General features: G+C 44.1%; 2 protein-coding genes across 7 annotated transcripts in view; one reads left to right on the top strand and one right to left on the bottom strand.

Annotated features, from left to right (window-relative positions):
* Positions 1–1,685: 1,685 nt before the first annotated feature.
* Positions 1,686–25,669, top strand: part of fam222ba (family with sequence similarity 222 member Ba) — a 39,831-nt gene continuing 15,847 nt past the window's right edge. The window contains exons 1-5 of one of the 6 annotated variants that reach the window (XM_086057525.1): positions 1,706–1,825; positions 2,196–2,367; positions 2,878–2,976; positions 8,385–8,479; positions 8,570–8,686. Coding sequence is in view for 2 of the 6 variants with exons in the window: in XM_086057527.1 (XP_085913653.1) it covers positions 11,481–11,664 (184 nt within the window). In the remaining 4 variants the exon portion in view is untranslated. Of the gene's footprint in view, positions 1,826–2,195; positions 2,368–2,877; positions 2,977–8,384; positions 8,480–8,569; positions 8,687–11,405; positions 11,665–25,669 lie in introns of those variants that run through there. The other 5 variants (XM_086057524.1, XM_086057526.1, XM_086057527.1 and 2 more) reach the window with 5 other exon arrangements.
* Positions 3,351–8,775, bottom strand: eral1 (Era-like 12S mitochondrial rRNA chaperone 1). Its single transcript, XM_086057528.1, has 11 exons — positions 7,456–8,775; positions 7,228–7,362; positions 6,997–7,124; positions 6,634–6,711; positions 6,512–6,558; positions 6,391–6,452; positions 6,172–6,284; positions 5,549–5,857; positions 4,758–4,907; positions 4,546–4,626; positions 3,351–3,800 (listed from the first exon to the last, which is right to left on the bottom strand). The coding sequence occupies exons 1-11, from the start codon at positions 7,559–7,561 to the stop codon at positions 3,678–3,680; spliced, it is 1,332 nt and encodes a 443-aa protein (XP_085913654.1). The 5' UTR covers positions 7,562–8,775; the 3' UTR covers positions 3,351–3,677.

Consider the following 25,669-nt stretch of genomic DNA (forward strand, 5'->3'; position numbering starts at 1 on the left):
CCCTGTATATTTCTTTGTGCAAAATGAAGACAGGGTGTGGACAGAGGCAAGCAGGTCGGGACGAGATAAGACAAAAAAAAAAAAAAAAAAAAAAAAAAAAAGAAGTCCAACCCTCATGTTATCACGGTATGCTAATGAGCTTGTGGCAGCCTTCTAATAGGGGGGGATCGTACAGGAGGCCCGGGTACAAGCATTGAGATCCTTCCTGCGCAAATGTGTGAGTATGGGACACATCAAGACAGAGTGTTTGCTATATTTCTTCGTCACAGAAGAAGCTTGTGCCCTGGACAGGATATCATCTTATACTGTAAGTTTAATGAAGAGACACTACAGTATAGATGATGTACTATCCAGGGGGTCATTCCCTCCTCGCACTTGGACCTGGACATACACCTCAGAGAGACAAAGAGAGGGGGCCGTCAAACCGTTACCATTACTGAGTTTTAGTAATGGTAAGGGTTCTATGGCTCTCGCTCATTATCAGCTGGACCTGGAGGAAAAGATAGCTTTGGTGATTGTTTGTGTTTTGAAACAAGCAAAATAAAGTGTTGGAAGAAAACTTGCCATGTGTCATCTATGAGTGGTGATGGAGAGACAAAGTTTTATACTGCTGCGTGAGGCGTTCAAGGCCTCGCTGCGTGTCGTCATCGGGCGGCTGGTTGAAAAATGCTGGTGGTGCTGGTGAACAAATGGATGCTAACAGCAGAGGAGGTTAAAGGTGACGAAATTAGGGCTGGAAATGTAGGGGAAATGTAGCTAGACTTTTTCAGTAAATGTGAGTATTCTTGTTTTATTAGATTTGTGAGTTGCGTATGGACATTCTTCCAATCAACAACAAAAACAGGATTTTAAACTAGATAGGATCTGGCTAAAATAGTGTGTTAAAAAGAAGACAAGATGAATGAATACTTGTCAGGGAACTTTTTTTGGTCAAATTTGAACAATTAATTAATACAACTAATTAATTCTAATTACCAGCCCCAGGAATAAAAAGTACCAGAAAAAAAGTCACATTGTGAATCATTATCGATTTAATGACAACCATCACTATGACAGAAAATTTTACAATTTCATCTTGATTTGGATTGCATTTTACACAAAACTGCGAAATGTGCTCATTTTAACCTATTCCCATTAATTAACTTGGAAACTCTGTGTTCATAAACGTTGATAGGACATGGTGCAGATCCAACCGTGTGTATTTAGTAGTAGCTGTAGTAGGCGGTGTCAATAAAACCTCCTGACAGCCACTGATAAGCCATCAGCTCGCCAAACCCGCTCTGCCGTCAACATGACATCAAACTACTGTCAAAACCAAACAACCAAACAATGCAAAATAGAGGCTGCAAATTCTCACTGCAGTTCATTTTGAAGCAAGTTTAATATTTGTTAAGATTATTCCAAAAAACCTAACCAGTCACAACATTAGGTACACAGTGTGCATATATATATATATATATATATATATATATATATATATATATATATATATATATATATATATATATATATATATATATATATATATATATATATATATGGGAGGCCTGGGTAGCCCGCTGAAATCTGATTGGACCCCCCAGGTGCCACCCTAGATGATTGACATATGACGGCACTGACCGCTAAATTCATCCTGTACAGTAGTTGGCGCTATGTGCCACAAAGCGTTGCAATCCACGTTTATTAGGAGAAGAAGAATCGCCACTGAAACAGAGGAAGATTCGAATCTGATTTGAGTCGGTTATTTGGCGACAGAAGAATCAACAAAGTAACGAAAAAGGAGACGAAGTATACCTTTCATGGACAGTGAAATCCTCGTTGTAAAGTACGTTTTACGCTGGTATCTATGAGTCACTGTTTAAAATAACTTTTGTAGATATTTTTTGTTGTTGCTACAAGCAGAAATTAACCGTTAATGTTATATCTCATGGCGTCTAGCTTCCAACAGCCGCTCAATATTAACGTCTTCATTTAATTCATTTGGATTGCTATTTATATACATGTTTCTCCAATAATTCTAGAGGTATGAAACTGGAGAATTAGCCAGCTATCTTAAAAGTATGAATATTAAACTTTCGTCTACGGTGGTTTATTTGCCCTGACTTTTTTAGGCTTGAAGTAGGGATTTAACAACATTGTGTTATTGTAAGTGATGCTAGGAGTAACGTTAACAAGACTGGCTTATTTTTTCATAGGGTCAGTTGAGAATGAAAAGGCAAGGGGATAAGATTTATGACCCCTTTTAAAAGAGAACCAAGTCAGGAAAAGATGAGGCAGGCAGACAGCCAGAATTCAGGTCTGCGAGCAGCTCCCATCCTGGGACGAGTCAGGAGGAGAGAGAATCTGATACACACAGCCCATCACCAGGTCAGAGCATAGGAACAGTCACATGCTCACTTCAGTCGTCATTTCGAGTCCTACGCTTCCTACGCTAGTATGGAACTTGATTTTCTATATTTCCAGGTCTATAGTAGTATGGAAAATGGAAACCATTGTATGGAAATATATGTATCTTAATAGTCATCTGGGTTATTTCAAGATGTTTGGATTAATTATTTTGCATACACCACCTATCTACAATCCCCTGGAAATAATTTAGTGAGATACTTAATACAAATTCAGAATAATTATAACTGATGATTTGCATGATGAATTGCATAATCTATTCACATGATACACATCTTATTACTCAAATGTTACAAAAAGATATTGAGAAGTCTGGGAATTAGGGTCTGGACATTTTTAAATGTGTAGAACCCTTATTTTTTATTTACATTTTTTTTGATATTTTGAAGTGTTGGTTACTGGTGTGTGTTGTGTTTTTTAACGGTGGTTGTATGTTTATTTTGCTTACACTGATATTTTTATACAATGTAGTTCCATTGAGGGAGGATACAGAAGACAAAGGTGGCAGCTCCCTTCCTGGGACTAGTCTGAAGAGAGAATGCGCAATACAGCACAGCCCATCATCACCAGGTCAGTGGATCATCACCAGGTCCCAAACTACCCTTGGTCTTAGACCAAAGATAGTTTGGGAGTCAAACAGTACCCCTTGTCATAATTAAAACCTGCACACTGTGTGTGTGTGAGAGAGAGAGAGAGAGGGAGGGAGGGAGGGAGATAATTTGTGTGAGTAACTATGAATGTGTTGGAGCATTTTCACAATTTTTGCAAAAATGTGTTATTAATGCATAATTCATAAATTGCTGCCAAATTGTTTTACACTTTCAGCATCGTTAATAAACTGCTAATTATATATATATATATATATATATATATATATAAAAATCTCATCTTTTGTGTGCTTAGTATGTACATTTCAACACATTTAACACTCCAATTGCAATTGATAAGTCGAGAAACAAATTTATTGTTATAGTCTGTGGACCCTTTTTTTTTTACAGTATACTATACAGGCAAGTCCGAACTTTAAGAGTGGTGTGCGCCTTCAGCGTAGTACCACATCAGGCCACAAAAGGCTGAGCAGCACCTAGCTTTATTGGAAGAGATTACACATATTTCAGAGCAAGTAGAAGATGCAGATGTCCTTGGTATGATGTGCAACTGAATCCAGGCAGAATGGGGAGGTTGTGCAGGAGGAAAAAATGACATTCAGTCCTTCAGGGAGCCCCCCTGCCTATGTAAAAGTCACTCGCTTCTCTTCATCATCATCATCATCACTGCTTCATCTTGACAGAGAGCCTCAGCTTGACCTCTTTCAGGAAGATGCGTGTGAGCTGTTCGCTCACCTCTTGGGCGACACGTGCTATCATCTGGCCTGACGTGCCGATCAACATCCTCTGCACATGCAAAGAAAATATATATGTAGTAGTGCATAAAACAAAGATCTAAAATTACAATTCATGTCAATGTTTTGCTCTGAAGAGGCACAATGCGTCAACTTAAATTGAAAAAAACCCAACAACATGGAAATGAATATTTTCATAACAGAATCAAGCCTCTTCCAAATGTGGATAAAATGGTGACTTAAACAACCAGGGTCTGCTCAAACACAAACATTAAAAAACACGTGCTTTAAATGCCAATTATAACGAAAACAATTACAACAAAAACATTACACGTGGTGGAAAATTGGCGCGTGAGGCGTGCGAGTAATTGTAAACGAGTAATTGACACCACCCTAAGAAAAAGCTTATTTCTTCCTGTCACCACAAGATGGCAGCAAAGCACTATTTTTGTCAGAATGAAGCTCACCTCAGTCAACATAGTAGTTCTTTAGCACCAAGACGCCACAAGAAGCGCCTCAAGTCACTTCAACATAGTTACTTGGCACAAACACGCCAGAAGGTGTCGCCAAAATAATGCTTTAATTGCTTTGGCCTGAGCATAAAAACAGTGAAAAGGTGAATTTTTGAGTCCCTCCAAAAATGTGTGAATACACTCTAGGTGAATTAGGAAATGTTATGGCATGTCAAAGCTTTCAGCGCTCTCGTGTACATGCTGTAGTTGGAGCTCCAAAAGATCAATTTTTCATGGTTGGGAATGGTCCGGTTTCCTCCATGAATATGGACACGAGTGACCTACCATGTGAGTTTCTTTCTTGGTGTATATTTTCACCGAGATGTTGAGCTGTCCGTTTTCATCCTTGTCCCAAAACTCAACTAACTGAAAGCAGAAAGAGATTCCCGTCCAGAATACAAAGTTAATACTCGATATAGGTCAAAGTGCATTGGGAAAAGCGTACGTATGTGACTGGAGTCACCAATGTGCAGGACTAAGCGTCATTTGTTAGTCACCTGTGACACCGAATAGGGCACCTCCTGGGGCAGGTGCTCCAAAAGCTTCTCCCTGATCATGTTGGTGCACATTTCCTCTGGACTTTGGTCTGTCAATACCTCACTGTGGTACTGCCAGGCTCCAGACTTGGCTGTGCTCATTAAGTAGTGCTGTGAAAAATCAGAGCTAATGATCAGACGTAAAGGAAATGTGGAGCTACGTTTTAACAGACAAGCGCACATATTTCTGTCTGTATGTGTTCCTACGGCGTTTGTGTGTGAATATTCGTTATTTGATGGACTATCACGCCCGAAAGTTGGTGCTAATTTCCCGTTAGCATGTCAAATGGGATTTTACATTGACTTTAGCAGGAGCGCTGGTGATATTTTTAAAACACAGCAATGTCTTGTATTTAAATATACAAAGCGTGTAACTATTGTTGTTGCGTGTTTAGTTTTAGATTTAACTCCAACTTCGGTGTCAAACAGTTTAAAGCACGCTCAGGGAGGGCAGAATCACATAACGTCACACACCTGCTGTGAAAATAACACGGTGCATTCAGGGTATTTTAACGTCAGAAACTTGCAGGCGCCCTGCAATGTTCGGCACATTGTTTTTCTTCGATTGCAAGAAGCCAAAATCACGATTCAATTTCGATTGATTGTCCAGGCCTAGGTTGATGCTACCTGTCACTTATTTTTTGTTGCACAACAGCAATTTTCATTCAAATCCAATGACTAGATAACGCTTTTAGAATTAAAAGCTCCATTAAAGTCATTTCATTTTATAGCACGTCCTCATTTTTCCAAACCTTGAGCGTTTCCACATCATCTCTATCCAGAGACGAGAGCATGAAGACATCCTTGAAGCGAGGCCAGCCCTTCTGGCTCATGAGTGTTTCTGGCTGCTTTTTGGCCTGCACAGACTCGTCTCCACCAGCAGCATCCTCGGGCCCAGTGGCGCCCTGGTCCTGCGGCACTTCCCAATCCCCCTCAGGTCTCTTCTCCAACAAAGAGGGCTTGGTCACTGGTCGGATGCGCAATTTGCGGCCATTCACGACCCCGCACGTCAGCTCGGCTGTGACGTCCAGCAGCTTGTCCTTCATCTTCACTTGGTCCACCTTAAAGACAAAAGAAAATGAGGGACGATGTGAAAGCATCATGTGCGGGACACACTTGTTGGCTCTAACCTATTATAGGAAAACTGTCCATTTTCCTCCATTAAAAAGAAGGAAAACTAATAAACACGAAACTAAAATAAAGCACTTTTGGAAAAAAAACCCTAAACAAACCATCTCTAACAACAAATTAAAACGAACTGGATTCAATCACGATTGTATTGCGATAATTTCTTGACAAGCTTTTGTCAAAAATCTTTTTTTTTTTTTTTTTTGAAGGACACCTGACCAGTGTTTGTAATTCTTGGAGAGAATACCTTATTGAGGACAAGTATCGCTGGGATGGTCGGGTGGCGTGCCAGGCATTTGAGCACTTCAAAATCCAGCCTTCTGCATGTCCATTTGTCCGATACATCAACCATGACCACCACTGTGATTAGACAGTTACTTTTATTAAACTTTGACATCCAGCGACTATATTTCACTATTTGAAAAAAAACAACAAAAAAAAAACAACAAACAAAACGCAGCCGTACTTAGGTCGGCCTCCATCACCGTGCTCCAAGGATCCAAAAGCAAAGACTTCTCAAGCTGATGCCTGCCAATTGTACACGTTAGCACTAATTCACACACAGTGAGCAAAAAACAAAAAGGTACCTTTTGACTTTTGATGGCGTGGTGAGGCCTGGCGTGTCCAGTAAAATCTAAAATAAAATGTGTCGGGTTCAGCACTGGGCTTCAATCGAATGTCATGTATAGGAATCGATGCAAAGTCTTACAATCTGCGTATCATTCTCCGTTAGGACTCCCAGGGCTCGTTTCCGTGTAGTGTGTACTTTCTTGGAGACAGCAAACACCTTCAATGCGACAAGATATATATAGATAGATTAAAAAGCAAAATTTACCACTCAACTGTAGAGGGGACACCGGATTAAAAATCACAATTATTCCTTAAGCAAGTTATGCACAACAATAGGGCCAAATTGAAGCCAAGTTGAGCCCAAGCGACACTCCATCGTGGTACTGGCAAAACCTTTTGTGGACTGATGAAACTAAGATTGAACTATTTGCAAGAGAAACACAGCACTAAATCCGTTTCTATATTGTTTCAGGAAGCCAAAAGACAATTTAAAATAAGGGACCTTCGTGCCAAGAAGCTGGTTGGACAAAGTCGATTTCCCAGCATTCGGAGCACCAATTACTGCCACTTTCAAAACTTTTGAGTGTTCAGGTTGATCAGGATGTTTCAGGAGTAACGACATTTGTTCACCTATAATGAAAACACAAACGCATGTATGAGTAAATAAATATGAGGGCAGTCACAATATACCTGAAGAATAGGAGGTTCATCTTGAGGACATTGGTCAAATTACCTCTGTCTGAAGGAACAGAGGCGGGAAGGTGACAACTGCCTTTCAGCAGACTGCTCACAAATGCATCTGATGTAATGGAACAAACTGGATTGAAGGTAAACGAGTTGATCCTTCCGCAACTACACGAAGCATTTCCTGTGAAGGCACCAGCATCTCCATTACCGCACTGGCAAATAGCGGACATACTGTACATCCATTATGAATAAGCATCAACCTTTGAAGGCTAACCTGTGGTGAGAAGCGACTGCGCAGGTTCCTGTCGAGCAGACACGACGAGTCGTCTGGAGAGGACAGCCGAGTCCCTGAAAAACCGCTTGCACACTCTGAGAGCCATTACAGGTTGTGACGAAAAACTTTAACACTTAACTAGATAGTATTAAACGTATAATTTAAATCCGCGTCGCTGTTTCTCTGTCACGTTAGCCCAGTCAACAGGGCGCCGCCATGTTTGTTTGAACAACGAGGAAAGACTTCCGCTTTCAACACAATCTTTTCATTAACGACACTGCCTCCTAGCGGCATTATTTAAAAACAGCAAAAAATGTTTTCCAATGATATACAGGTATAGATTGTAGGCATCGTGTAATAATTGGTGAAGATAAGTCAATTCAAACATTCAGGAATTATTTCAATTTAAAAAAATACAATTTTGAACCTTTGCATATGGACTCTGTTGTTAAAATGTATGACCAACATTCCTTGTTATAAATTAACCCTCTTCCTAAACTGGTTCTCTATGTAATCGCAACAGTCCATATCAACATTGTCAAAAAGTTGCATACATAGGGTAAATATACAAGTCGTCATGCATGATGAGTTGTTGGACAAAATGGCCGCCCCCAGTGATGGCTAAAAACGAGTGCATTTTGCTGCTTAACTTATATTCCACAAACGCAAAATTAATCAAAATGCCGTGTTTCAACTAGTGGGCCTTAGTGGGAACATATTCTTGAAAAAAATATGTCTGGGTTGACTCCCGCTTTAAGTCATTTTTATGTCAAGTCGTCATTTGTGAAGGTTGAAAAACATAACAAGGGATTGAAAGTACAGATATCTGTTTTTAGATGTGGGGTGTAAACGTTAGAAAAAAGAAAGACTTGATACTCGAAAAACCTAAAGTATTCCCCCATCCATTTTCTATCGTCATTGTTTCTAAGATTGCAGGTGAGCTGGAGCCTGACTTTGGATGAAAGGCAACCTGGACTGTTCACCGGCCATTCCTGAACAAACATAAGACAGACGTGAACAAGATGTATGTGAGGTTAATCGTCTGACTTCAAAAGATACTTTTGGTGTATTGAATCATGAAGTTAACGTGTTGTTTCCATTTGCCGCGCTGAAGCCAGGCCGAGCAGATGTCTCCTCATCGTCCAAACACGCCGGCTGTTTGTTAGTCCTGGAGGACTCGCTCAGGCTGCAGCCTACACCTCCAGCGGGGACGGATGATGAAGGATATCAGGTAGCTCGCAATCTGTCATCATCAAACACTAAAAGCTCTTCAACCGCCGACGAGCGAGACAAAAACGGAGCTTTTACCTGACGCTTTACTGCGGAATTCAAAGTGAAGCAGACACCAAAAGGATATTTGAGGATCAGTAAACTCCCCCCCCCCCCCCTCTCTGCTTTTCCTCCCACTCCCTCACATTCATTCAAGGCCCGCACGCCCTCAGGGTTTTCCTCACATGGCCGTTTCACGTGGGCGTGTATCAGACTGCTCTCTATGACTGCATTAACTTTGGCCTTCAGGAAGAGCACCCGCTAAAAAAGGCTTTGCCCACAGACCATTTAATCATAAGCCGTAGCCCACACTGCCATGTGAAGAGCACTTGCCAATGAGACTTCACGTGCTTCGATGAAAACCTCTCCGCGCTGCTACATTTCAGTCAATCAATTCGACGTAATTAACGTGCGGCAGGTGAGGTACAGGACAGCCGGTGAACGAGGTGACATCAGGCATGGTATTTTATGCACCAGTATGCACACGAGCTGGGATTAGACATGCAATAACTGGCAGTGTCTCCTCCAATAAGACCTGGCTGCTCATGAGGAATAACAAAGTTCACGGAATAAACAAGCACATGAGCCATGGAGGCATGTCAATGTGGAGCAGAAGTAGGGGGGAAAAAAAAAAAACATTGTGTCAGAGCATCCATCACGTCGTGATTGCATTGAGAGGCGTGATGCCGCACAGCTGGCTGGCTGCAAGGGGCTCCTCCCTCCCCTCACACATTCTTAACAGATTAATGAACCGATATGCGACTTTTGACTGCTTATCAATCAGACGTGGCTCAATATCACGGTCGACTTATGCGACAGACCCCCGAGGTCCCCGGACCCGGCAATCACTGCTCTGTCCTTGCTCCGGCTCCTTTTTTTTAAAGCGGCAATTTGACCCCCAAACTAAGCATAGAGGACACATTCAATCTCTGATTGTACAATCTCTTTCTCAGTGGGGGAGATCAAGTAAAGACTTCCAATCGATGCGACTTGTCTGCCGAGGGAATCAATAATGCCTCCCTTTGAAATCATCACTCATGTCATCGGCGAATATAAAAAGCATAATTGGGAACAGTGTTCGTTTAACATCTCGTATTGACGTCGTCCTCGCTACGGAGCGAGAGAGCGCCATTCTGCGTCATTAACTTTGTATTATTTCCTGCTGGAGCCTGCTGCTACTGCTGCTTCCCCACCTGCTGAACTTTAAGCGTTGCATGTGATTGGGCTTTCACGCCGCATTTTCCCTTCTTTCACTCACTGATGTGGAGAGTGAGGCTTGCTGGCAGAATTTAGCAGGAGCATTATAATACATGTAGTGCGGCCCGGGTGTTGGGAGTGAGTATTTGCAATGGTTTATTGCAGGAATGACAGAGAAGTTGGCTATAGGTCACTCCATTCATTCATCCATCCATCCATCCATCTATCCATCCATCGCCTACAGGCAAACAATCATGTACTGTCTATGGACAATTCAACGACAGGGATGCAAAAGCATGATTCACAAGTTTCAAAAATAACAGTAGGATTTTTCGAAAACATCAACAGGGATCTCAAAGAGACAAACTACAAACAAAAGTTGCTGCAAAACAGGAAACACGACTCTCTATTCCAGGAGTATCAAAAACTAACAGAAAAGCTGGAAAAAAAAACATGACTAGAAAAGCAGGGTTTAAAAAAATGGCAGTGACTAAAGTTCTTTCCAAAGCTGGGCACAAATATAAAATCACAAAGTACGAGAAACAAAAGCATGGGCTCCAGTAACATGAATGAGTTGTGCTAGATCAGGGGCAAGGCTGGACTGGCCGTCGGGTATACCGGTCAGATGCCCGGTGGGCTGCCGTCCACAGGGGCAGATGCGGTGGCATGAATTAATGTTTCATAAATCTTTTGCAATTAATTCATTTTAAATTAAGCCCCTGCCCTCCTTTTGTCCCCAAAGACAGGCCCACAAATCAGAGCGAACATACCAATTTACATAATACACAGTAGAGCCAGTCAACATCATTGGCTGAGCTTGAGAATAGTCAGGAGGGGCCGTGACTAGGGGGCATATCTAAATGTCAACTCTAACAGAAAATGAGATTTGAATGAATGAGCCACCAGTCGCAGTGTGCAAAAATGGTGTCACTGACAATCACTCTCATTGGCTGTTAGCTAAAGCTGGATATGTGAATTTTATTTTATACAGTGACTTCTCTGTGCCTGTATGCACGTGTTTCAAATCATCTTTGTGTTGCTATTCTTCTTTAAATCACACTTGCATCGGTGTCAATTTGGAAATGACCAAAAAAAGGTTCAAAGGTCAGTACTATACTACATAACCAAATGTGGAGAAAAGCTAGCGGGCGCCATGATGACAAGACATAACTGGTAGCCCGTCACATTTATTAGTACCAAAGACCCCGGTTATAGATGATCTAGGACAGGGCTAGGTGCAGACGATTTACACAATAACAGGACATAGGTTTTGACATTCAGTGGGTGGTGTAAAGTTTCTGAAATGAGAGGAAACAATTACTATGACATAAAAGCAGGCATCGCGACGTTTAAACCCAGTTGACTTTGAGAGTTGCTGTACTTAAGTAAAAGTACAGAAATTGAGTCAGTTGTTTGCCACCTCTGAAAACAGGAGGATGTGCTGTAACTGCGCGTGCCAACGTAACCTCGAAATGTATGTCGGGACCGTCGTAGGACCCCTGTATGCACTTGTTCATACGGTAACAACCCGTCTGTACCTTTAACTACTGGGTCGACGTATGCGTGCAGCGCGCATGCGCCGGAAGTTGCCTGCCGCAGACAGCAGCAGCAGCAGCAGCAGCAGTAGTAGTAGCAGCAGCAGCAGCAGCAGTGATTCGGCAGCGCGGAGAGACGGGAGTAAATCTGTCCGTTTTGAACCATGGCGACCGACTAAACGATGCCTTTCGCAGAGGTGGACGGAGAGTAAGTAGTCGTGTCTTCGTCGCGCTCCGTTCGTGCTCCCTTCTTCCGTGACACCTGCGCCACATTTGGTCGCACGCATTTGGGAAAAGGCGAGGAGGAGAGGGCAACAATGGGACTGTGTACGTTTGAGACGTGCTAGGAGGTTAGCTAGCCTGGAGCTGGCCACTCAGCTGGCACTCTTATCACTAGCAACCTGCGGTTTTGTAGCTCCTCTACTGTCTCTACGTCTCAGGAGCAAGCGGACCGTTTCCCGGTGTGCTGTGAGTCCAATTTCAACTCGCAATATAGTCATGCTCGAAGCAAAGGAGTATTGAATGAAACCGGTTCTTGATTAGTACTGATAAGATGCCTAGCTCGTTCTTGTGACAACAGTTTGCCACCATTTCCTTGCGAAATCATCTTCATCATATTTATTCAGTTGTCCCCCCTGGCGTCTTGTGTGGTTAAAGTTGCTTATGCAATTCATGTCAAGGCTTTATTTAGCCATGATTAAGTTATCTCATCGTTTCGATGCACATGGGAGTGTTCATGGTGAATGAGAAGGCCATTTATCCACCTGCAAAGGCAAGTGTTAAAGGTGATAACAAAAGGTTGACGTCACCGGGCCGCACATCGACCTCGGAGGAAGAGGAGGAGTGATGATGAAGAAGAAGAAGAAGAAGAGGTAGTTTGTGAGGAGCAGCCTTTTTTCACCACAGCCTCTAATGGTTTGTGTCTGGACAGAAGAGGTCTGTCTCTGATCAAATTTCGGCTATCCTAAGGGCGCACTTAACTAATGGGATCCTATCGATGTTTCTGCCCCCTCTGAGTCTGATCTTTGCACGGCGGAATGTTAATGCCGCTGCTGTTGTTTTTTGGGGCTGCTCTGAGTCACGTTTTATTGTAATGTCATGAGCCGGCATTATTCCCAAGACTGGACTATGGCTGGATATTGCAGAGGAACGCTTTCCATATGGTGAGATGCTTGAACTGCCTGTGTTGAGCTTAATGTGTATTTTGTGTGCCGAGTTTAAAAAAAACAAAAACCTTTTATATACCATGACAGAGGTTAGTTGTTTGACTTTACGACAAGCTGAGATGTGGCCAGAGATGGAGCCTGACCTTGCTTGTCCGAAAGTGCACTTTTGCAACCAAGCTTTCTTCGCTTACATTTTCCAAAGAGCAGATAATTAAATTTCAGAGCGTGTCGTCGGGGAAACTCAGGCCCCCAGACTCTGTGCAATTATCGAGTAGAAGGAAGCCTTTTTGCAACGGGGTGCTATGTTTCCCAGCGCAATGAAGATTAATTAGGTCTTAGAAACAAATGACTGTAAGGCCTCTCCCATCTGTAAAGTGCTCTAATGTCACCTCTACCAGAATAAAGCCTTTATAGTAAATACTCAGGGATATTGTGATGCTAACAATCTTATATCGTGAATGCCCGCGTATCCGCAGCTCAGCATTTGCAAATTTGCATATTCCCTGATGGGTTTTGGAACCTATCCTCTGGTATTTGCTGGAAAACTCATCTAATCGCTGTTTTGTTCTCAAGCCAAAGTAACGACACGATTACTTTAGCGCCATCTGTTAGCATCTTGTTGCTGCACTGGTTTGAGGAGCTTAATTACTGGCAGATTTTCACTATTTGTGGCAGGACTTGCCTGCTCCCTAAAAACTAAAATGTTCATGGGAAGCAGTGGTTAATGAAATTAATCTGCTGCAGAGTCGCCATAAAACCAGGCAAAGGTTTAAATAACACACTTCACACAATATAAACTAAAAACAATAAAACACTCTTGATGAATGAGGAGGCTGTAACCAGTCATATAGGATTAACACTGTTACGGAAGTGTAGCAAGAGGTAACTACTAAAGTAAACATTAAAACACTATACAGAGGTCCTCAGGTCTGGCAGTGTTACGTACTTACAGTGGCGACCTAACGTGAATTTGTATGCCGGAAAGTCTGGGGAAAAAAAAAACGCACCACAGGCTATGGCTAAGCTTAAATTAGAATTATTGTACTGTACAAATGAAAAAAAGTATGGCAGTAAATGAGGTTCTTCTCGTGCTGCATGACCAAGTATTCTTACACCGCTGCACAGACGGCTTTGTGACTTCCAAATGTTGTACATCAGTGACATCCTAAACCCGGAACCCTCTCTACGCTTTTATGACTAAGTTACAATGGAAGCTAGCCAAGCTAGTCAGCGGTTACATAGCTAGCAGCCAGATTTAGCACTTAGCATTAGCAGTCAGCTCCGTTGTTTGGACTTCACTGTCACTTCATAAGGAATGTTTCTGCTTACTTAACCCAACTCCCGGTGAATAGTCTTCACAAAACATCCATAGAAAATTCTAGAAAACACCAGACTTAGCGCTTTAACGCTGTGTACTCTTGCGCGAGACGCTGTTTGGTCATGAATGATGATGTTTGACGTTGAAGTTTTGTATGAGTCCACCCCCAAGTTTTGGTTTTTCCAACTTCGGCTTGAGTCTGAAAACGATGTGTGCGTTTGCTTATCGGCTGCAAAGCTGGCAGACAAGCCTGAATGTCAGGAGCACCTGGTTCATTTGTTCATGTCACGCTGGTCAGCACGCTAGAAAATGAGCGCTCTCCTCCAAAGGGAAATGCCACTCGTTGGTGAGTCATGTGCTGACTCTTTGACCTGTCACCACGAAGCGAGAGTCTTTGCTTGAGGGCAGAAAAGCAAGTTTGCCTTTAGGCTTTCCTGCCAGCCGCTGACAAATGTGTCGGAATGTATTGATTTATAGTGGAGGCAAAAGAGGCCTTTTCGCTTTTTAAAGTGCAGCATCGTGGCTTTTTTGCCTCTGATGTGTGTGTGTGTGTATGCGTGTGTGTATACAAGACTTAGTAGGAATAAAAAGAAGTATGAACAGTATGCCAGGGTTTAAAACATCTGTCATGCAAAGTCTTATCAGCACCTGAAATTTTTGTTACCTTGGATCCAAACAAAATTATCTACGATGAACCTTTACCCCCTTGTTGTTATTAAGATAAGCCTAGCAATCTGAACTTACGAGTTTCTTCACATCTTGAATGTGATTTTAAATGTTTCATTAAAACATGCGCTTTTGGATGAATGAATAGCATATTATTATTTTTAAATAACTGCATTTAAATGTCACCATCATGAAATAAACTTATCGCAATTTAACATTCTTAAACAAATTACCCACTGCAGTGTTTACATGGAAAAACAAAAGGGAAGTCAAGTCAGAAATGTTCTTAACAATAATATGTTCAACGCGCCACCACTTGTCTGGACACCGATTTTTGATTAATATTACATTTGTGAAACACGGATTTAGCAGCAAAATCCGCCACTTTTATCCATCTCAGGGGGCGGCCATCTTCCCACTTGCTGTCGATTTGAAAAGGCCATCACAGTGACCACCCAGGGGCTCAGCTTTTGAACGTCACATGACCGAACCCGGAAAACAGCTGAGCCCTGACGGTCGTTACCTGAGCCCTTGGGCACCGTGATGTCACATTCAGTCGGCAACAAGTGGCAATACAAGGCAAAATGGCTGCCCCCTGCGATGGATACAAACAGTTGGATTTCATGGACAAATCACAAATGCAGAATTAATCAAAATACTGTGTTTAGACTAGTGTTCGCACATCGTATTTTTTGACTTGACTTTCCTTTTAAATGAAAACACTGCTTTCACAAGTGTACGAACAAGCGCACCTGTTTATGCTATTTTGTTTCATTAAGTTTGACGACGATGCGCGCCAGCAGGGAGGATTTAGTTTTTATCACATCATCAGTCAGCAGATTTTTCACCAAATTTAATGGCGATGATGCCCTTTAAAAAAAACACAAACTTAAAAAAAAAATACATGCTCATGAACAGCCCCCTTGCCAGAGGTAGTAAATATGGTTATGGGTGAGCTCCTTGTTTAGCTCACTTGAGCGGAAATTGTCGCAGCAGATAGGAGAGTACAATGTGAGCCCGCACGCCATTTTCCAAATGCTAAATTGACTGGATTAAACTAGGAGCCGACCCGTGATTGTTCTCGCGGAGTAAAAAGCAATTGTTCTTGAGTGGCTCCCATTGAGGCCCACAATGCTTTTATGTTGCAGAAGGTCCTGCGCTTGTCAGGAGAACAATCTGCTGCCCAACATAAAGACTGCAGCAATAAGAGGATAATATCAAAGCCCTACTTTAATGTCTGAGACATCGCTGTACGGCTGTGAATAGCATATCACAAGGTACAAACAGTGTCGAGAACTTGCAGTCATTGGGCGCTCGTCAAATACCAGCGATTACGTAATCGCCGGGCATATTTTTTAACGTCGACTGAGACAGCCCGGCTAACCGGCACGTGTTTTCTGGAACAAGCCCGATTTTAAAAGTGGTATTTGAATTGGAAATGCGCAACCGGGCGGGCTCTCTCCCCCAAACCTCATTTCCCTGCAGGGGCCAGTGGATGTTAAAACTCCAGCAGGTGTTGCCTGTAAATTTTATGTGCATATATAGGAGATTTTTATTTTCTGCACCCTGGTCGTTTTTGAAGAGCAGGTTGTCCCCACGTTCCCTTTTTCCTGTGTGTCCTCTCCGCCGTGCAGTGTAGGATGGGACGAGGGGCAGATGTTTGGTCGTTTTTGGAGGCAACAGTGTGAGGGTCAAAAACAGGTCAGGGGAGTCGAAAAAGTGGGAGTGCGTGGTCCTCGCAAATGGGGTGTTGTGGACACCGTGGCCCAGTTGTGCCTGAGCCTCCCAGTAAGGAAATGACCTGCAAGGCTGCGGGTCGTATGGCATTTGCTTTGTATTTAGCCAAATGACTTCAGGCGCTAGGCCTGCTTTGACACTCCCTGCCTTCTTTGCAGTGCGTGTTTATTTTGTTTTGCCAGGATTTGCATGTTAGCAGGCCGACTCCAATTAGGGCAAAAGAGAGAAAAAAAAAAAGCTCTTGCCCTGCCAGGCTGCATCCAAACACCCAAGACCAGAGAGGGTTTTTTTTTAGCGATTGTTGTGTCTTCATCTCGAGGGCAATGGTGGAAGAATGCGGGCCTCGCTGTGACATTCACGGCAGAAACAACAGCCACAGCAGCGGGAGGCACGAGGGCATCTCGGTGTGATCGGCCTCGACGGAGTCACTGGGGACAACGGAGCTGTTTATCCGCCTCCATCAGCAGCAGAGGAGCAGGCCAGATGCGGCGTTCTGTTTATGGCGCAAGATAAGGCTGTCTCAATCAGATCACTGTGCCTCTCCGCCCCCAAAATACGCTCTCGCTCTAATAAGAGACGGCAAGGCGAGCCCCATACGTATTACATCCTCGGCAACGCTAATAAATATCATTATCGTCTCTGTTGCTGTCGTTTTCCGATGTTCTCGCCGAGTGTACATATCAGGGCATCATTAGCTGCAGCTACAGAGGCTCTGAGGGTGACCTAGTCGGCGGGGTCACAAACAACGCCGTAACAAAGCAGCAGTAAAGCTGCCGCTGCCGCTGCTGATGGAGCTGTACGAGTTCAATGTGTCATACTTGGCACAAATGTTAGATAAAGCTTCCAGAGGATTAGAAGAGAGGGGAGGAGATGTAATAAGGCTGTCGGCTAATTGGGCTTTATTTTTAATATTTCAAAACGCTTCATTAGAGAGTGAATTTCTCCTCTGTTTGGAATCTTTTTTTGGGACGGGCCCCATAAGCACGATAACAAACGATGTCAGGGTTCGTCACGGCGCTATTTTCTTACGGAAGGACACTTTTCTTCATTGGAGTTGCGTGACTTTTTGACGAATATTTTGAATATGAAAATATTTTCGAAATAAATGAAGAAAAGAAAGAAACATTTGTTTCTATGTCGCTGCTAGCTATCAAATAATCAGGATATGAAATATTGATCATAGCGCACAGGACTACGGCCAAGTTTGCTGTTTTTCTCTTTGATGCTTTTGGTATGTAATCATGGGAAGTCTCAATAGGTCTGCCACGTGGAGGTGGCTATACTGTAGCTATGTCAGGGACCTGCTGAGGCTCCTTTGACAGAGCTGCAGAGGTGAGGAGTCAGTTGGCCCTTTGCCGTGACCCTTCCCCAGGCCCGAGCGCGTGGGTGTGTTTTATTTTTCCGTGTGCGTGCGCTGCGCCGGAGAGCGGGCGGCACTTCCAATGGGGCTCTTTATAACCTCCTCACCCTCTGGTCCTGTTTGCACCCATTGTTGGCCACAGTGAATGGTATCTCCGTGCTTTGAAAAGTAACCAGATGACATTCTTGCTGTTGTTGGAAAGGGCCCGGGGGTTGTGTTGTGAAAAGCAGCTGAAAGGATCGGCTAAGATGGTGACCTTCACAGGCTAATCTCTGGCATGTCATTCACTGGGCTGTTTGAAGCAAACGCAGACCTCTTTTTCTCCCTGATAGCCGTGAAGCTAGCCGAAGGATGTCCAAATTCCCGTGTCGTGTTCAACAGTTCCACTACGCAAGCCTGTATGTTTTTTATTGTTTTGTTTTTTTAATTTTAACTTCACCTTTGAAGGAACCAGCAAACCTTTTGTAGTTTCTTCTTCTTTTTACTGAAGCGCTATTCCTGGCAGGAAGTGCGTCCGAGCTCCGACGCCTCCATTTTTCCAGGCAGTCTCTCCGGCAGATGAGTGAGACTTGTGGCATGAGCAGCCGGCCTTCCCCGCGCCGTTCTGAAATCCTACCACCGCCGGCGCGAATCGAAAGGCACTTAGCGAGGCCGTAAGCATCAGCGCAGCCTTCCAACTAGCCCATGTTGTTTATGTCTTGAGTTGGCGGAATGTGCAGTGGCGCAGTTGTCACTCTGCGGGGGGGGGGGAGCGGCGAGGGTGGTAAGGGGGATGCTGGCTCTAATCACGGTTCATAGTTCAACTGGAGTTATTGTCTTAAAAGGAGAGGACCGCACTTGCACTCCCCATTAGGACGTTCTGTTGCAGCATCAAAGCAGCGCTTTTTTTTTTTTTTTTTGTTTCATGTACTTTAAGATGGTTTAAAATGTGAACCTGAGTGATTTATTGTCTGACCTTTAAGCGGCTATGCTTGAAATCTAAAATTAGGTCTTCCTTAACAGCCTTTACTAGATGGTCTTAAACTTACCGTGGCAATGAGTCTATTTTATTGGTTGACTCTTCGTGCTACATTAAATTTACTTTCCTTTTGTGTGTGTGGCTGTTACATTGAGGCTTCTAACTGATCCAAGAGCTTTTGTCGCTCTCGGCCCCGCGGAAGACACGCACGCTTCCTGTGTTGAGGATGTGCCACCTGTACAGGGTTAAGATTTGGGTCGGATCCCTCAGAGGAGTCTCATTTTTGCGGCGGCGGAAGGGGCCGACGCGGAACGCGCCACAGAAAGAAAAGCCGCCAGGTTCTTAGGGCGTCTTTTGTCTGACATCTTTCAACGATAAATGATTGGCATATCTCCTGCCATTTCCCCCTTTTGTTTGCACCCTTTCAGTTCCGGAGCAGATAATAAAATTGACCATTACGCCTAATGTGTTCACAGCCTGCGAACACACACAACCACCACACGCGTGTTTACAAAGGAAGCATTGAGTTAGAAAAGGAAAAATGTCAACTTTTATCACGCCACCGCACAACCATTTTTGCATTAGTCAGAAAATATACCCCGAAGTAGTGCTACATCCGTAGAATGAGATGGGGATGGAAGTGGGGTGGGGTGGGGGGGCGCAATTTGAAAGACATTCTTGTAAGTATTCATGTGTAAGGAGTCCTGAGGCAGGTCATGTTGCTGTGTGACAGGCCAGCATTCGTCTTGCTGAGTAGCTCACTTCCCAGGTCTCATTGCAGGGATTTGAGTGTCGCCTTTCTGTAATTAATAGCCGGCGTGCCCCCTACACACCCCGTCACTCGACCAGGTGCGGCCGGCTCGGATCTGGTCTGTTCTGATGGGCGCAACTCGCCCCCGTCTTTTCCCCTTGCGTGCGTATCGGCCGACTGTGTACATAGAAACGCGGCGGCCAAACAAAGAGAGCTTTAATCATTCCTGCGAGTTTTTAACGCCGCACCGCCGACGGAAAGCTTATCGGTAAGGGATGTGGTTCGTTTAGTCGACTTTGTGTCAAGCACCATTCCGCTCGTGTCCTGTGCTGTTTAGCCGAGCTCGCGGCTCTGACAGATTGCTGTCCCGATGGGGAGATTTATCCAGCCAGTACTGCCAAAGGCACTGACACCATCATTAGGCTTTGATCAGCGGCAGTCTGCGAGAGGGAGAGGAGAGAGTAATATTCTTGATCTAATTACTCTGAGACATTTCAGGCAATGTAATATGTGATTTAACCTCTTCTCAGAGGCTATAAAAGGAAGCTGGGTTAATCTTCCTGGCAACCTCGTTTCCGCGCAGGGGAGAGTGCCTTAAATTTCCCTTTCCCACGAAGCTGGTAAAAGCCAGTGCGACGGTACGGCTTGCGCTCGGAGTGCTTCGACACCGCTCTGACCTTTTTCTTTTCATGCGAGCGGCATTCGGATGCTAAAAAAGCATTTGCGCGTCCTCCAAATAGATTGTTTCGCAGGCCCTTTTTTTTTGTTTTTTTGTTTGTTTCCGCCGCAGAGTGATGCGTCGCGAGGATTTGATTTGAACGAGTAGATTGCGACGGGAATGGTGGTGGTGGGGTGGATCTTTGGGATAATCAGTCAAACATGGTTAAACAATTCTTCGGACATGAAGGGATTAGTCTTTGCTTGCCCCGAGCTCATCCCGGGCCTTTCTCTCAAGCGAGCGCCGGCTCGGCTTTTAGGGCCACGGGCTGTGGCCCGGCCCGCTCCATGGAAGAACCACACACTCAGCCCTCAGCACGCTCCATTGCCTTTGAATGCCCCTCGACTCTCCTCTCCGCTTTTGTTGCCCAGCACAATTGCCGTGATGGATTAGCAAATTAAATGCAGACCTTTCTATTCACGGCCACCCTCTTTGCAAAGTCTTCTCGGGGATCTATCCCGCACCTATTTATTCTCCCCTCATTAACCGTGTGTGTTTAAACTGAACTTTCATCGTCAGAAGTATTTCCGCTGATCCTCTGGGCGTCACGTCGAGGTCTTCGGACTTGGTCTTCCGTTTTTATGACCGGGCGCCGATCACGCTGATGGATAGTGACCATGACGTGATGATAAATGACTTCTGTCATTTTTTTTTTTTTTTCTCCTACATAATATGTACCTGCCTTGCTCAGTGCCCCTTTAGCATAGCGACAACGTACGCGTGCGAGTAAAACAAATTCATGTTCGGTGCGTACACAACTGCTGTGATCAAACTCAGGCGAGTTGCTGTTGGGCGTGTTGCAAGTGATCTGCCATGTCGCAATCATTTATTATTATCCCAAAAAGCGGGTGCGAAATTGCACGTTTGCTCCCTCGAACAGATTGAGCGCTGTTGGCAAAAGGTGGCCAAGCGGTGGCCACCTTTTGCCGTTCTTTATATTGCTAAAAAAAAAAAAAAAAAAGAAAAAAGCAACACATTTTAAATCGCTAAATAAGAAGAATAAGTGACTTTCGGCTTTTCACGGTTAGCGCTCACCAAAGTGAGTCACTCACATGATTTGTTTGGCACAATTTGGTTTTTGATTTGTTTTTACGCCGGTGGCCGTTTATCATTTACTGTGTAATGATTTTCCCCAAACAGGCTACTTCTTACCTCACGCTGATACATTTAGGAAAATATTCACGACCGTCTTTCCCGCCATATTTTCCCAGTGAGTTTTTTTAAGCTGCTTTTTGTCAATTCCTGCTTGCAGTTAGCACCGGCCAATCCCGTCTCACCCTCTCCATCCCCTTGCTCCCTCCTCCACTCTTGTTTGGGGGGTAGACCACTGTGCTCTGAAGAGACCCCAATTAGCAGGACTAGTGGGCCTCCTCAAGGTCACTCCCAGAGCATTGGTGTGAGAACAGGAGACTTCTGGGAGGGTCAGGAACGGCCCTGAGTGACGTCTCAGCTGGATTTAGAACACAATAAGCACTCTTTCTTGACAAAGCAAATGCTTTTTTTTTTTTTTTTTTTTTTTTTCCTTCCCATGTTAAGAAGGCGCATGCATGTGACCGTATCTCCAAGATCCATTTGTCATTAGCTCCAAAGTCTCCTACTTTATCAACACTTCTGGTGTCGGCTATCTAGGCCTGATTGATTGAGCAGTTCTTATTGCGGGGAACGGGGGTCGATGGCAGAAATTTGCTGCGGGGTGCATTAATGCTCTGTTCAATGGCATGGACCTTTTGAGCGTGCCTCATCAGTCTTGAGTCACTGGATGGCCGCTGGAGATCTGTGTGATGCGGGGAAGTAGGAGAGCGGGATATGTAAAGTTTTATCAGCTGAGCTAACTCTTATTACTCATATGACTGGATCTCTCTCGCAGGGGAGAAGGGCTTTATTATCGAGTAGCATAGGCTTCCTCTATTCAGCCCCCAACGAACAGTAGTACTGCTTGACATATGTGGAATTGACCTATTGCATACCTTCCCCAAAAATCAAAACGTTAAATTTAAAAGGGAAAAGCAAAAGTTGCCAGTTGGACATGTCGGAGGCCATTCCCAAAAATTGTGCTGCGATTCTTACGTGTGGTGATTTTATTTTATTTTTATTTTTTTATTTTTTTTGTCTGCCTATTATCATAAGCGGTGCTTGTGAAGAAATCGTAATTCCGGTGCCATGACAACGCCAGTACACAACTGAGCACTTGAGTGGGCCCATAGTTCAACAGACTGAGGGCCCTTAGAGGACCAGATGTTCCCATGCAGACACAGAGGTGAGATGTTTGCCATGCTTGGCCTGTGTTTGCCTGCCTTTTCCACAGAGTCATTGGTTGGCTGACCGTTGCCTGATGCCCACAACCCGTGTCTGTTGGCGGAAGAGCCAATGGCTGGGAGGCAGCCACAAACAAATGGGAGATGGAGGAGAGAACCACAAATGTCCCGTGATTTGCCACGGGCCAGAGTGAACACTTCTTCATACAGGCGCATAGAAAAAGATCACTTTTTTTTTTTTTCCCCATGCATGGACAAACTGGTTTGGTCTGGCTGCAGGCTAGACTGAATGTCAGAGCTGCCACGGAGGCGGCTGACCTTAACAACCTTACGTAGGCTCCGGGAAGGAGGCGGATCGGCAACTATTGAACACAACGCAGAACAGGATTTTGAATCGGCAAGTTCTCAATGAACGTCCAACTGAAACGACAGAACAAAAACTAGAATGCTTATTCTTCACGGGAGGCTTATTAAGTGTCCCTCTGCCAACTCATTTAACAATGGAAGTGTTTTTTTCTTTGTTTTTTTTTTCCTTGAAGGTTAATTTGTAATCGCCAGTGCTTGTCCATTTGTGCCTCGCAGAGTTGCTTGGACCGCCCTACCTCCGCTCGGCCCAGCTGTGCTCACAAGCAGATCAGTGTTGGACTTCAGACATTTTTTTCCCCCGTTAAATAAGTGTGCACGTCCGTTGGAAAGATCTGGAAATAGAGGTGCTCTGTGGCGCATTTGTCTCTGTGCCTGTGTGGGAGAGAGACTTGTGAGAGCAGCTGCGTTGATACAGTTTTGTTTATGGAGCACTCAAAGCTGAGACATAAGCCGTGGGAACACCTGGACGGAGGGGAAATGGTACAGGAGGCAATGGCGGTGTCAGTTCTGCTTTTGGATCTGCACCAAGCAAAATACATACACCCACACGCACCCTTCTGATGTGTGAGCGTAGCCTCGAATCCCAATCAACGGCACTTAACAAAGATTTCCTGTTTCTCCCTTTAATCGCAGGCTCAATTTGTCACTGGGGTGTCCAATTTCTTGGAAGCGCTTTGAGTGAGGCGAAGGAACACAAACTGGACGCACCTGCTGACAAATGAAAATCTCTCCATTCTAATTTAGCTTGAGTCTGCCAGCTGGAAAAATTTGCCAGCTGTTTAGCTTGTCAGCATGTTATTCCCATAAACAAGGGAGGTAGCTAGTTTGCCCATTAGAACAGGCTGTGAAGTTTGGGCCCGTTTCAGGTTGACACCTTTTCGGTATTATAGGCACAACGCTTACTTGATGTCATGTTACTGTTTTAAGTTGAGTGAATATATTTTTCAGTGTACAGTATGTGGGGCAAAAGTCTCAAGATCGCGGGGAATGTCCAATCTGCAGCGGGGGGGGGGGAACCATGCAATTTTCTTAGATCTGTTTCCATCTGCCCCCACTGCAGATGTGCAATTCGTAACCGCGCATTCAAGTTGTAAACAAGTTTATGAAACATCCGTCTGAAGTGTCGCGATTATATCACGTAGACTCCCGCACACACGTTTAGATGCGCACGGCAGCCTGACATCTGTTTGTTGACGTTGTTCTGAGCATGCCCTTACGGAGCCCCCGCAGTCTGGCATCTGACGCCACGTGACTCACATCATTGTTGTCTGGCGTGACTCTGGGATATGTGATGGTAACTTTGAAGTAGAATAAAGAAATTTACTGTTTACTAAATAAGTGGGTTAAAATGTCAAAATAAGTAGCATAGTATCTTCCAATTGTAATTATCGCTTACACCGTATTCAAGGTGACATATAGCGTATTTTTCCGATCCTGATGCGCACTTAAAGTCCTTTAACTTTCATAAAAATCGAAAGTGCGCCTTGTAATGCAGCGCGCCTTATGTATAGATCGGTGTCGGCTTTTCAGTTTGTTGTCTTTTTAATCAAATACCCTCCTATTACGTTGGCATTGTCATCCTGAATATTTGCTGCCTTGCTTTACGTCGATGTCTGATAGTCGGATAGTGTTCATGTTTGAACCGCGATAATGTTTATCGAGCCTTGCTTTTCTTGCGACACTGTAGCAGTAAATATGCTTTTAGCGAGTCAAGTCCGTTTGGGATGTGTCGTACTCGCACGTCAACACTGGACACTTCACAGGCGTAAGCGTGCGCACGTGTTTTCGCAGTTAACTTTTTAAACAATTTCCTTGTTTACATACAAATGAGACACCCCCTTTCAGATGTTTGTGCTTTCAGGCTACAAATGGAATGTCTGTGCACTCAGTTGTAAAATGACCCTCAGTGTGATGGCTGTACTGTTTAGTCAGGTCTATCCTAACTAGGGATGTTAAATAGCACTTTTTTTTTTTTTTCAGGCCAAAGCCAGCATGAGTAGTCACTTTTGAGCATTCACCGATACGATAACAAGTACCGATACCACCAGTACTTTGAATGAAAACAATCCTTCACGAGACGATTTGTGGCGTTTTCTTTGCAGTCAGGACGCCAACCTTGCCCTCAATTTGAGTCTGTCCACCTGACCTTGGCCAGACTATGCATGGCCGAGCACATTTTCTTCCACCTTGGACATTTTTAGAACACTTTAGGAAGCCGAGCAGGGCTTAAGTGGCTGCTCGTGAGGCTGGGCCTATGTAGAAGAGTGCCCCTCAGCTGGCTCACCTCGTGTTGCCATCGAGGGGGTCGGTTAATGGTCTGAAATTGGCCCTGGCCTTGCTAAAAAAGCCAGGCCAAGCCCTTCACTGCCACACTCTCTTCCAAACCGCTACTTTAGCCACTGCAACTTATCTTCTGTTCCATTTTGGGGAGTGGTCGATACTTTCCAAGAGTTGGGGGGGGGCTCACAGGATGTAAAGACATAATAGAAGACATTGCAGACTCCTCTTAAAGCGAAAGTCAACCCAAACATTTTTTTTTCAAGAATATGTTCTATGCAAGCCCACTAGTTGAAACAGGGCATTCTGATAAATATTGAGTTTAATAAGAGTTAATTTGCTCGTTTTTAGCCATCTGTGGGTGCGGCCATTTTGTCTTCTGTCGACTGAAAATGACATCACAACTGCTCACACCGACCAATCTGAATCTGAGCCGTGATTGGCCGTTGTGAGCAGTCGTGATGTCATTTTCAGTCGACAGAAGACAAAATGGCCGCCCCCAAAGATGGCTAAAAACGAGTGGATTAACACTTTATTACCACAAACGCAAAATGAATCAGAATGCCCCGTTTCAACTAGTGGGCTTCCATAGAACATATTCTTGAAAAAAAAAAAAAATGTTTGCACTGACCTCCGCTTTA

Source organism: Filicampus tigris, chromosome 17, assembly GCF_054856515.1.
Source record: "Filicampus tigris isolate MCC_2025a chromosome 17, RoL_Ftig_1.0, whole genome shotgun sequence".
Lineage (NCBI taxonomy): Eukaryota > Metazoa > Chordata > Actinopteri > Syngnathiformes > Syngnathidae > Filicampus > Filicampus tigris.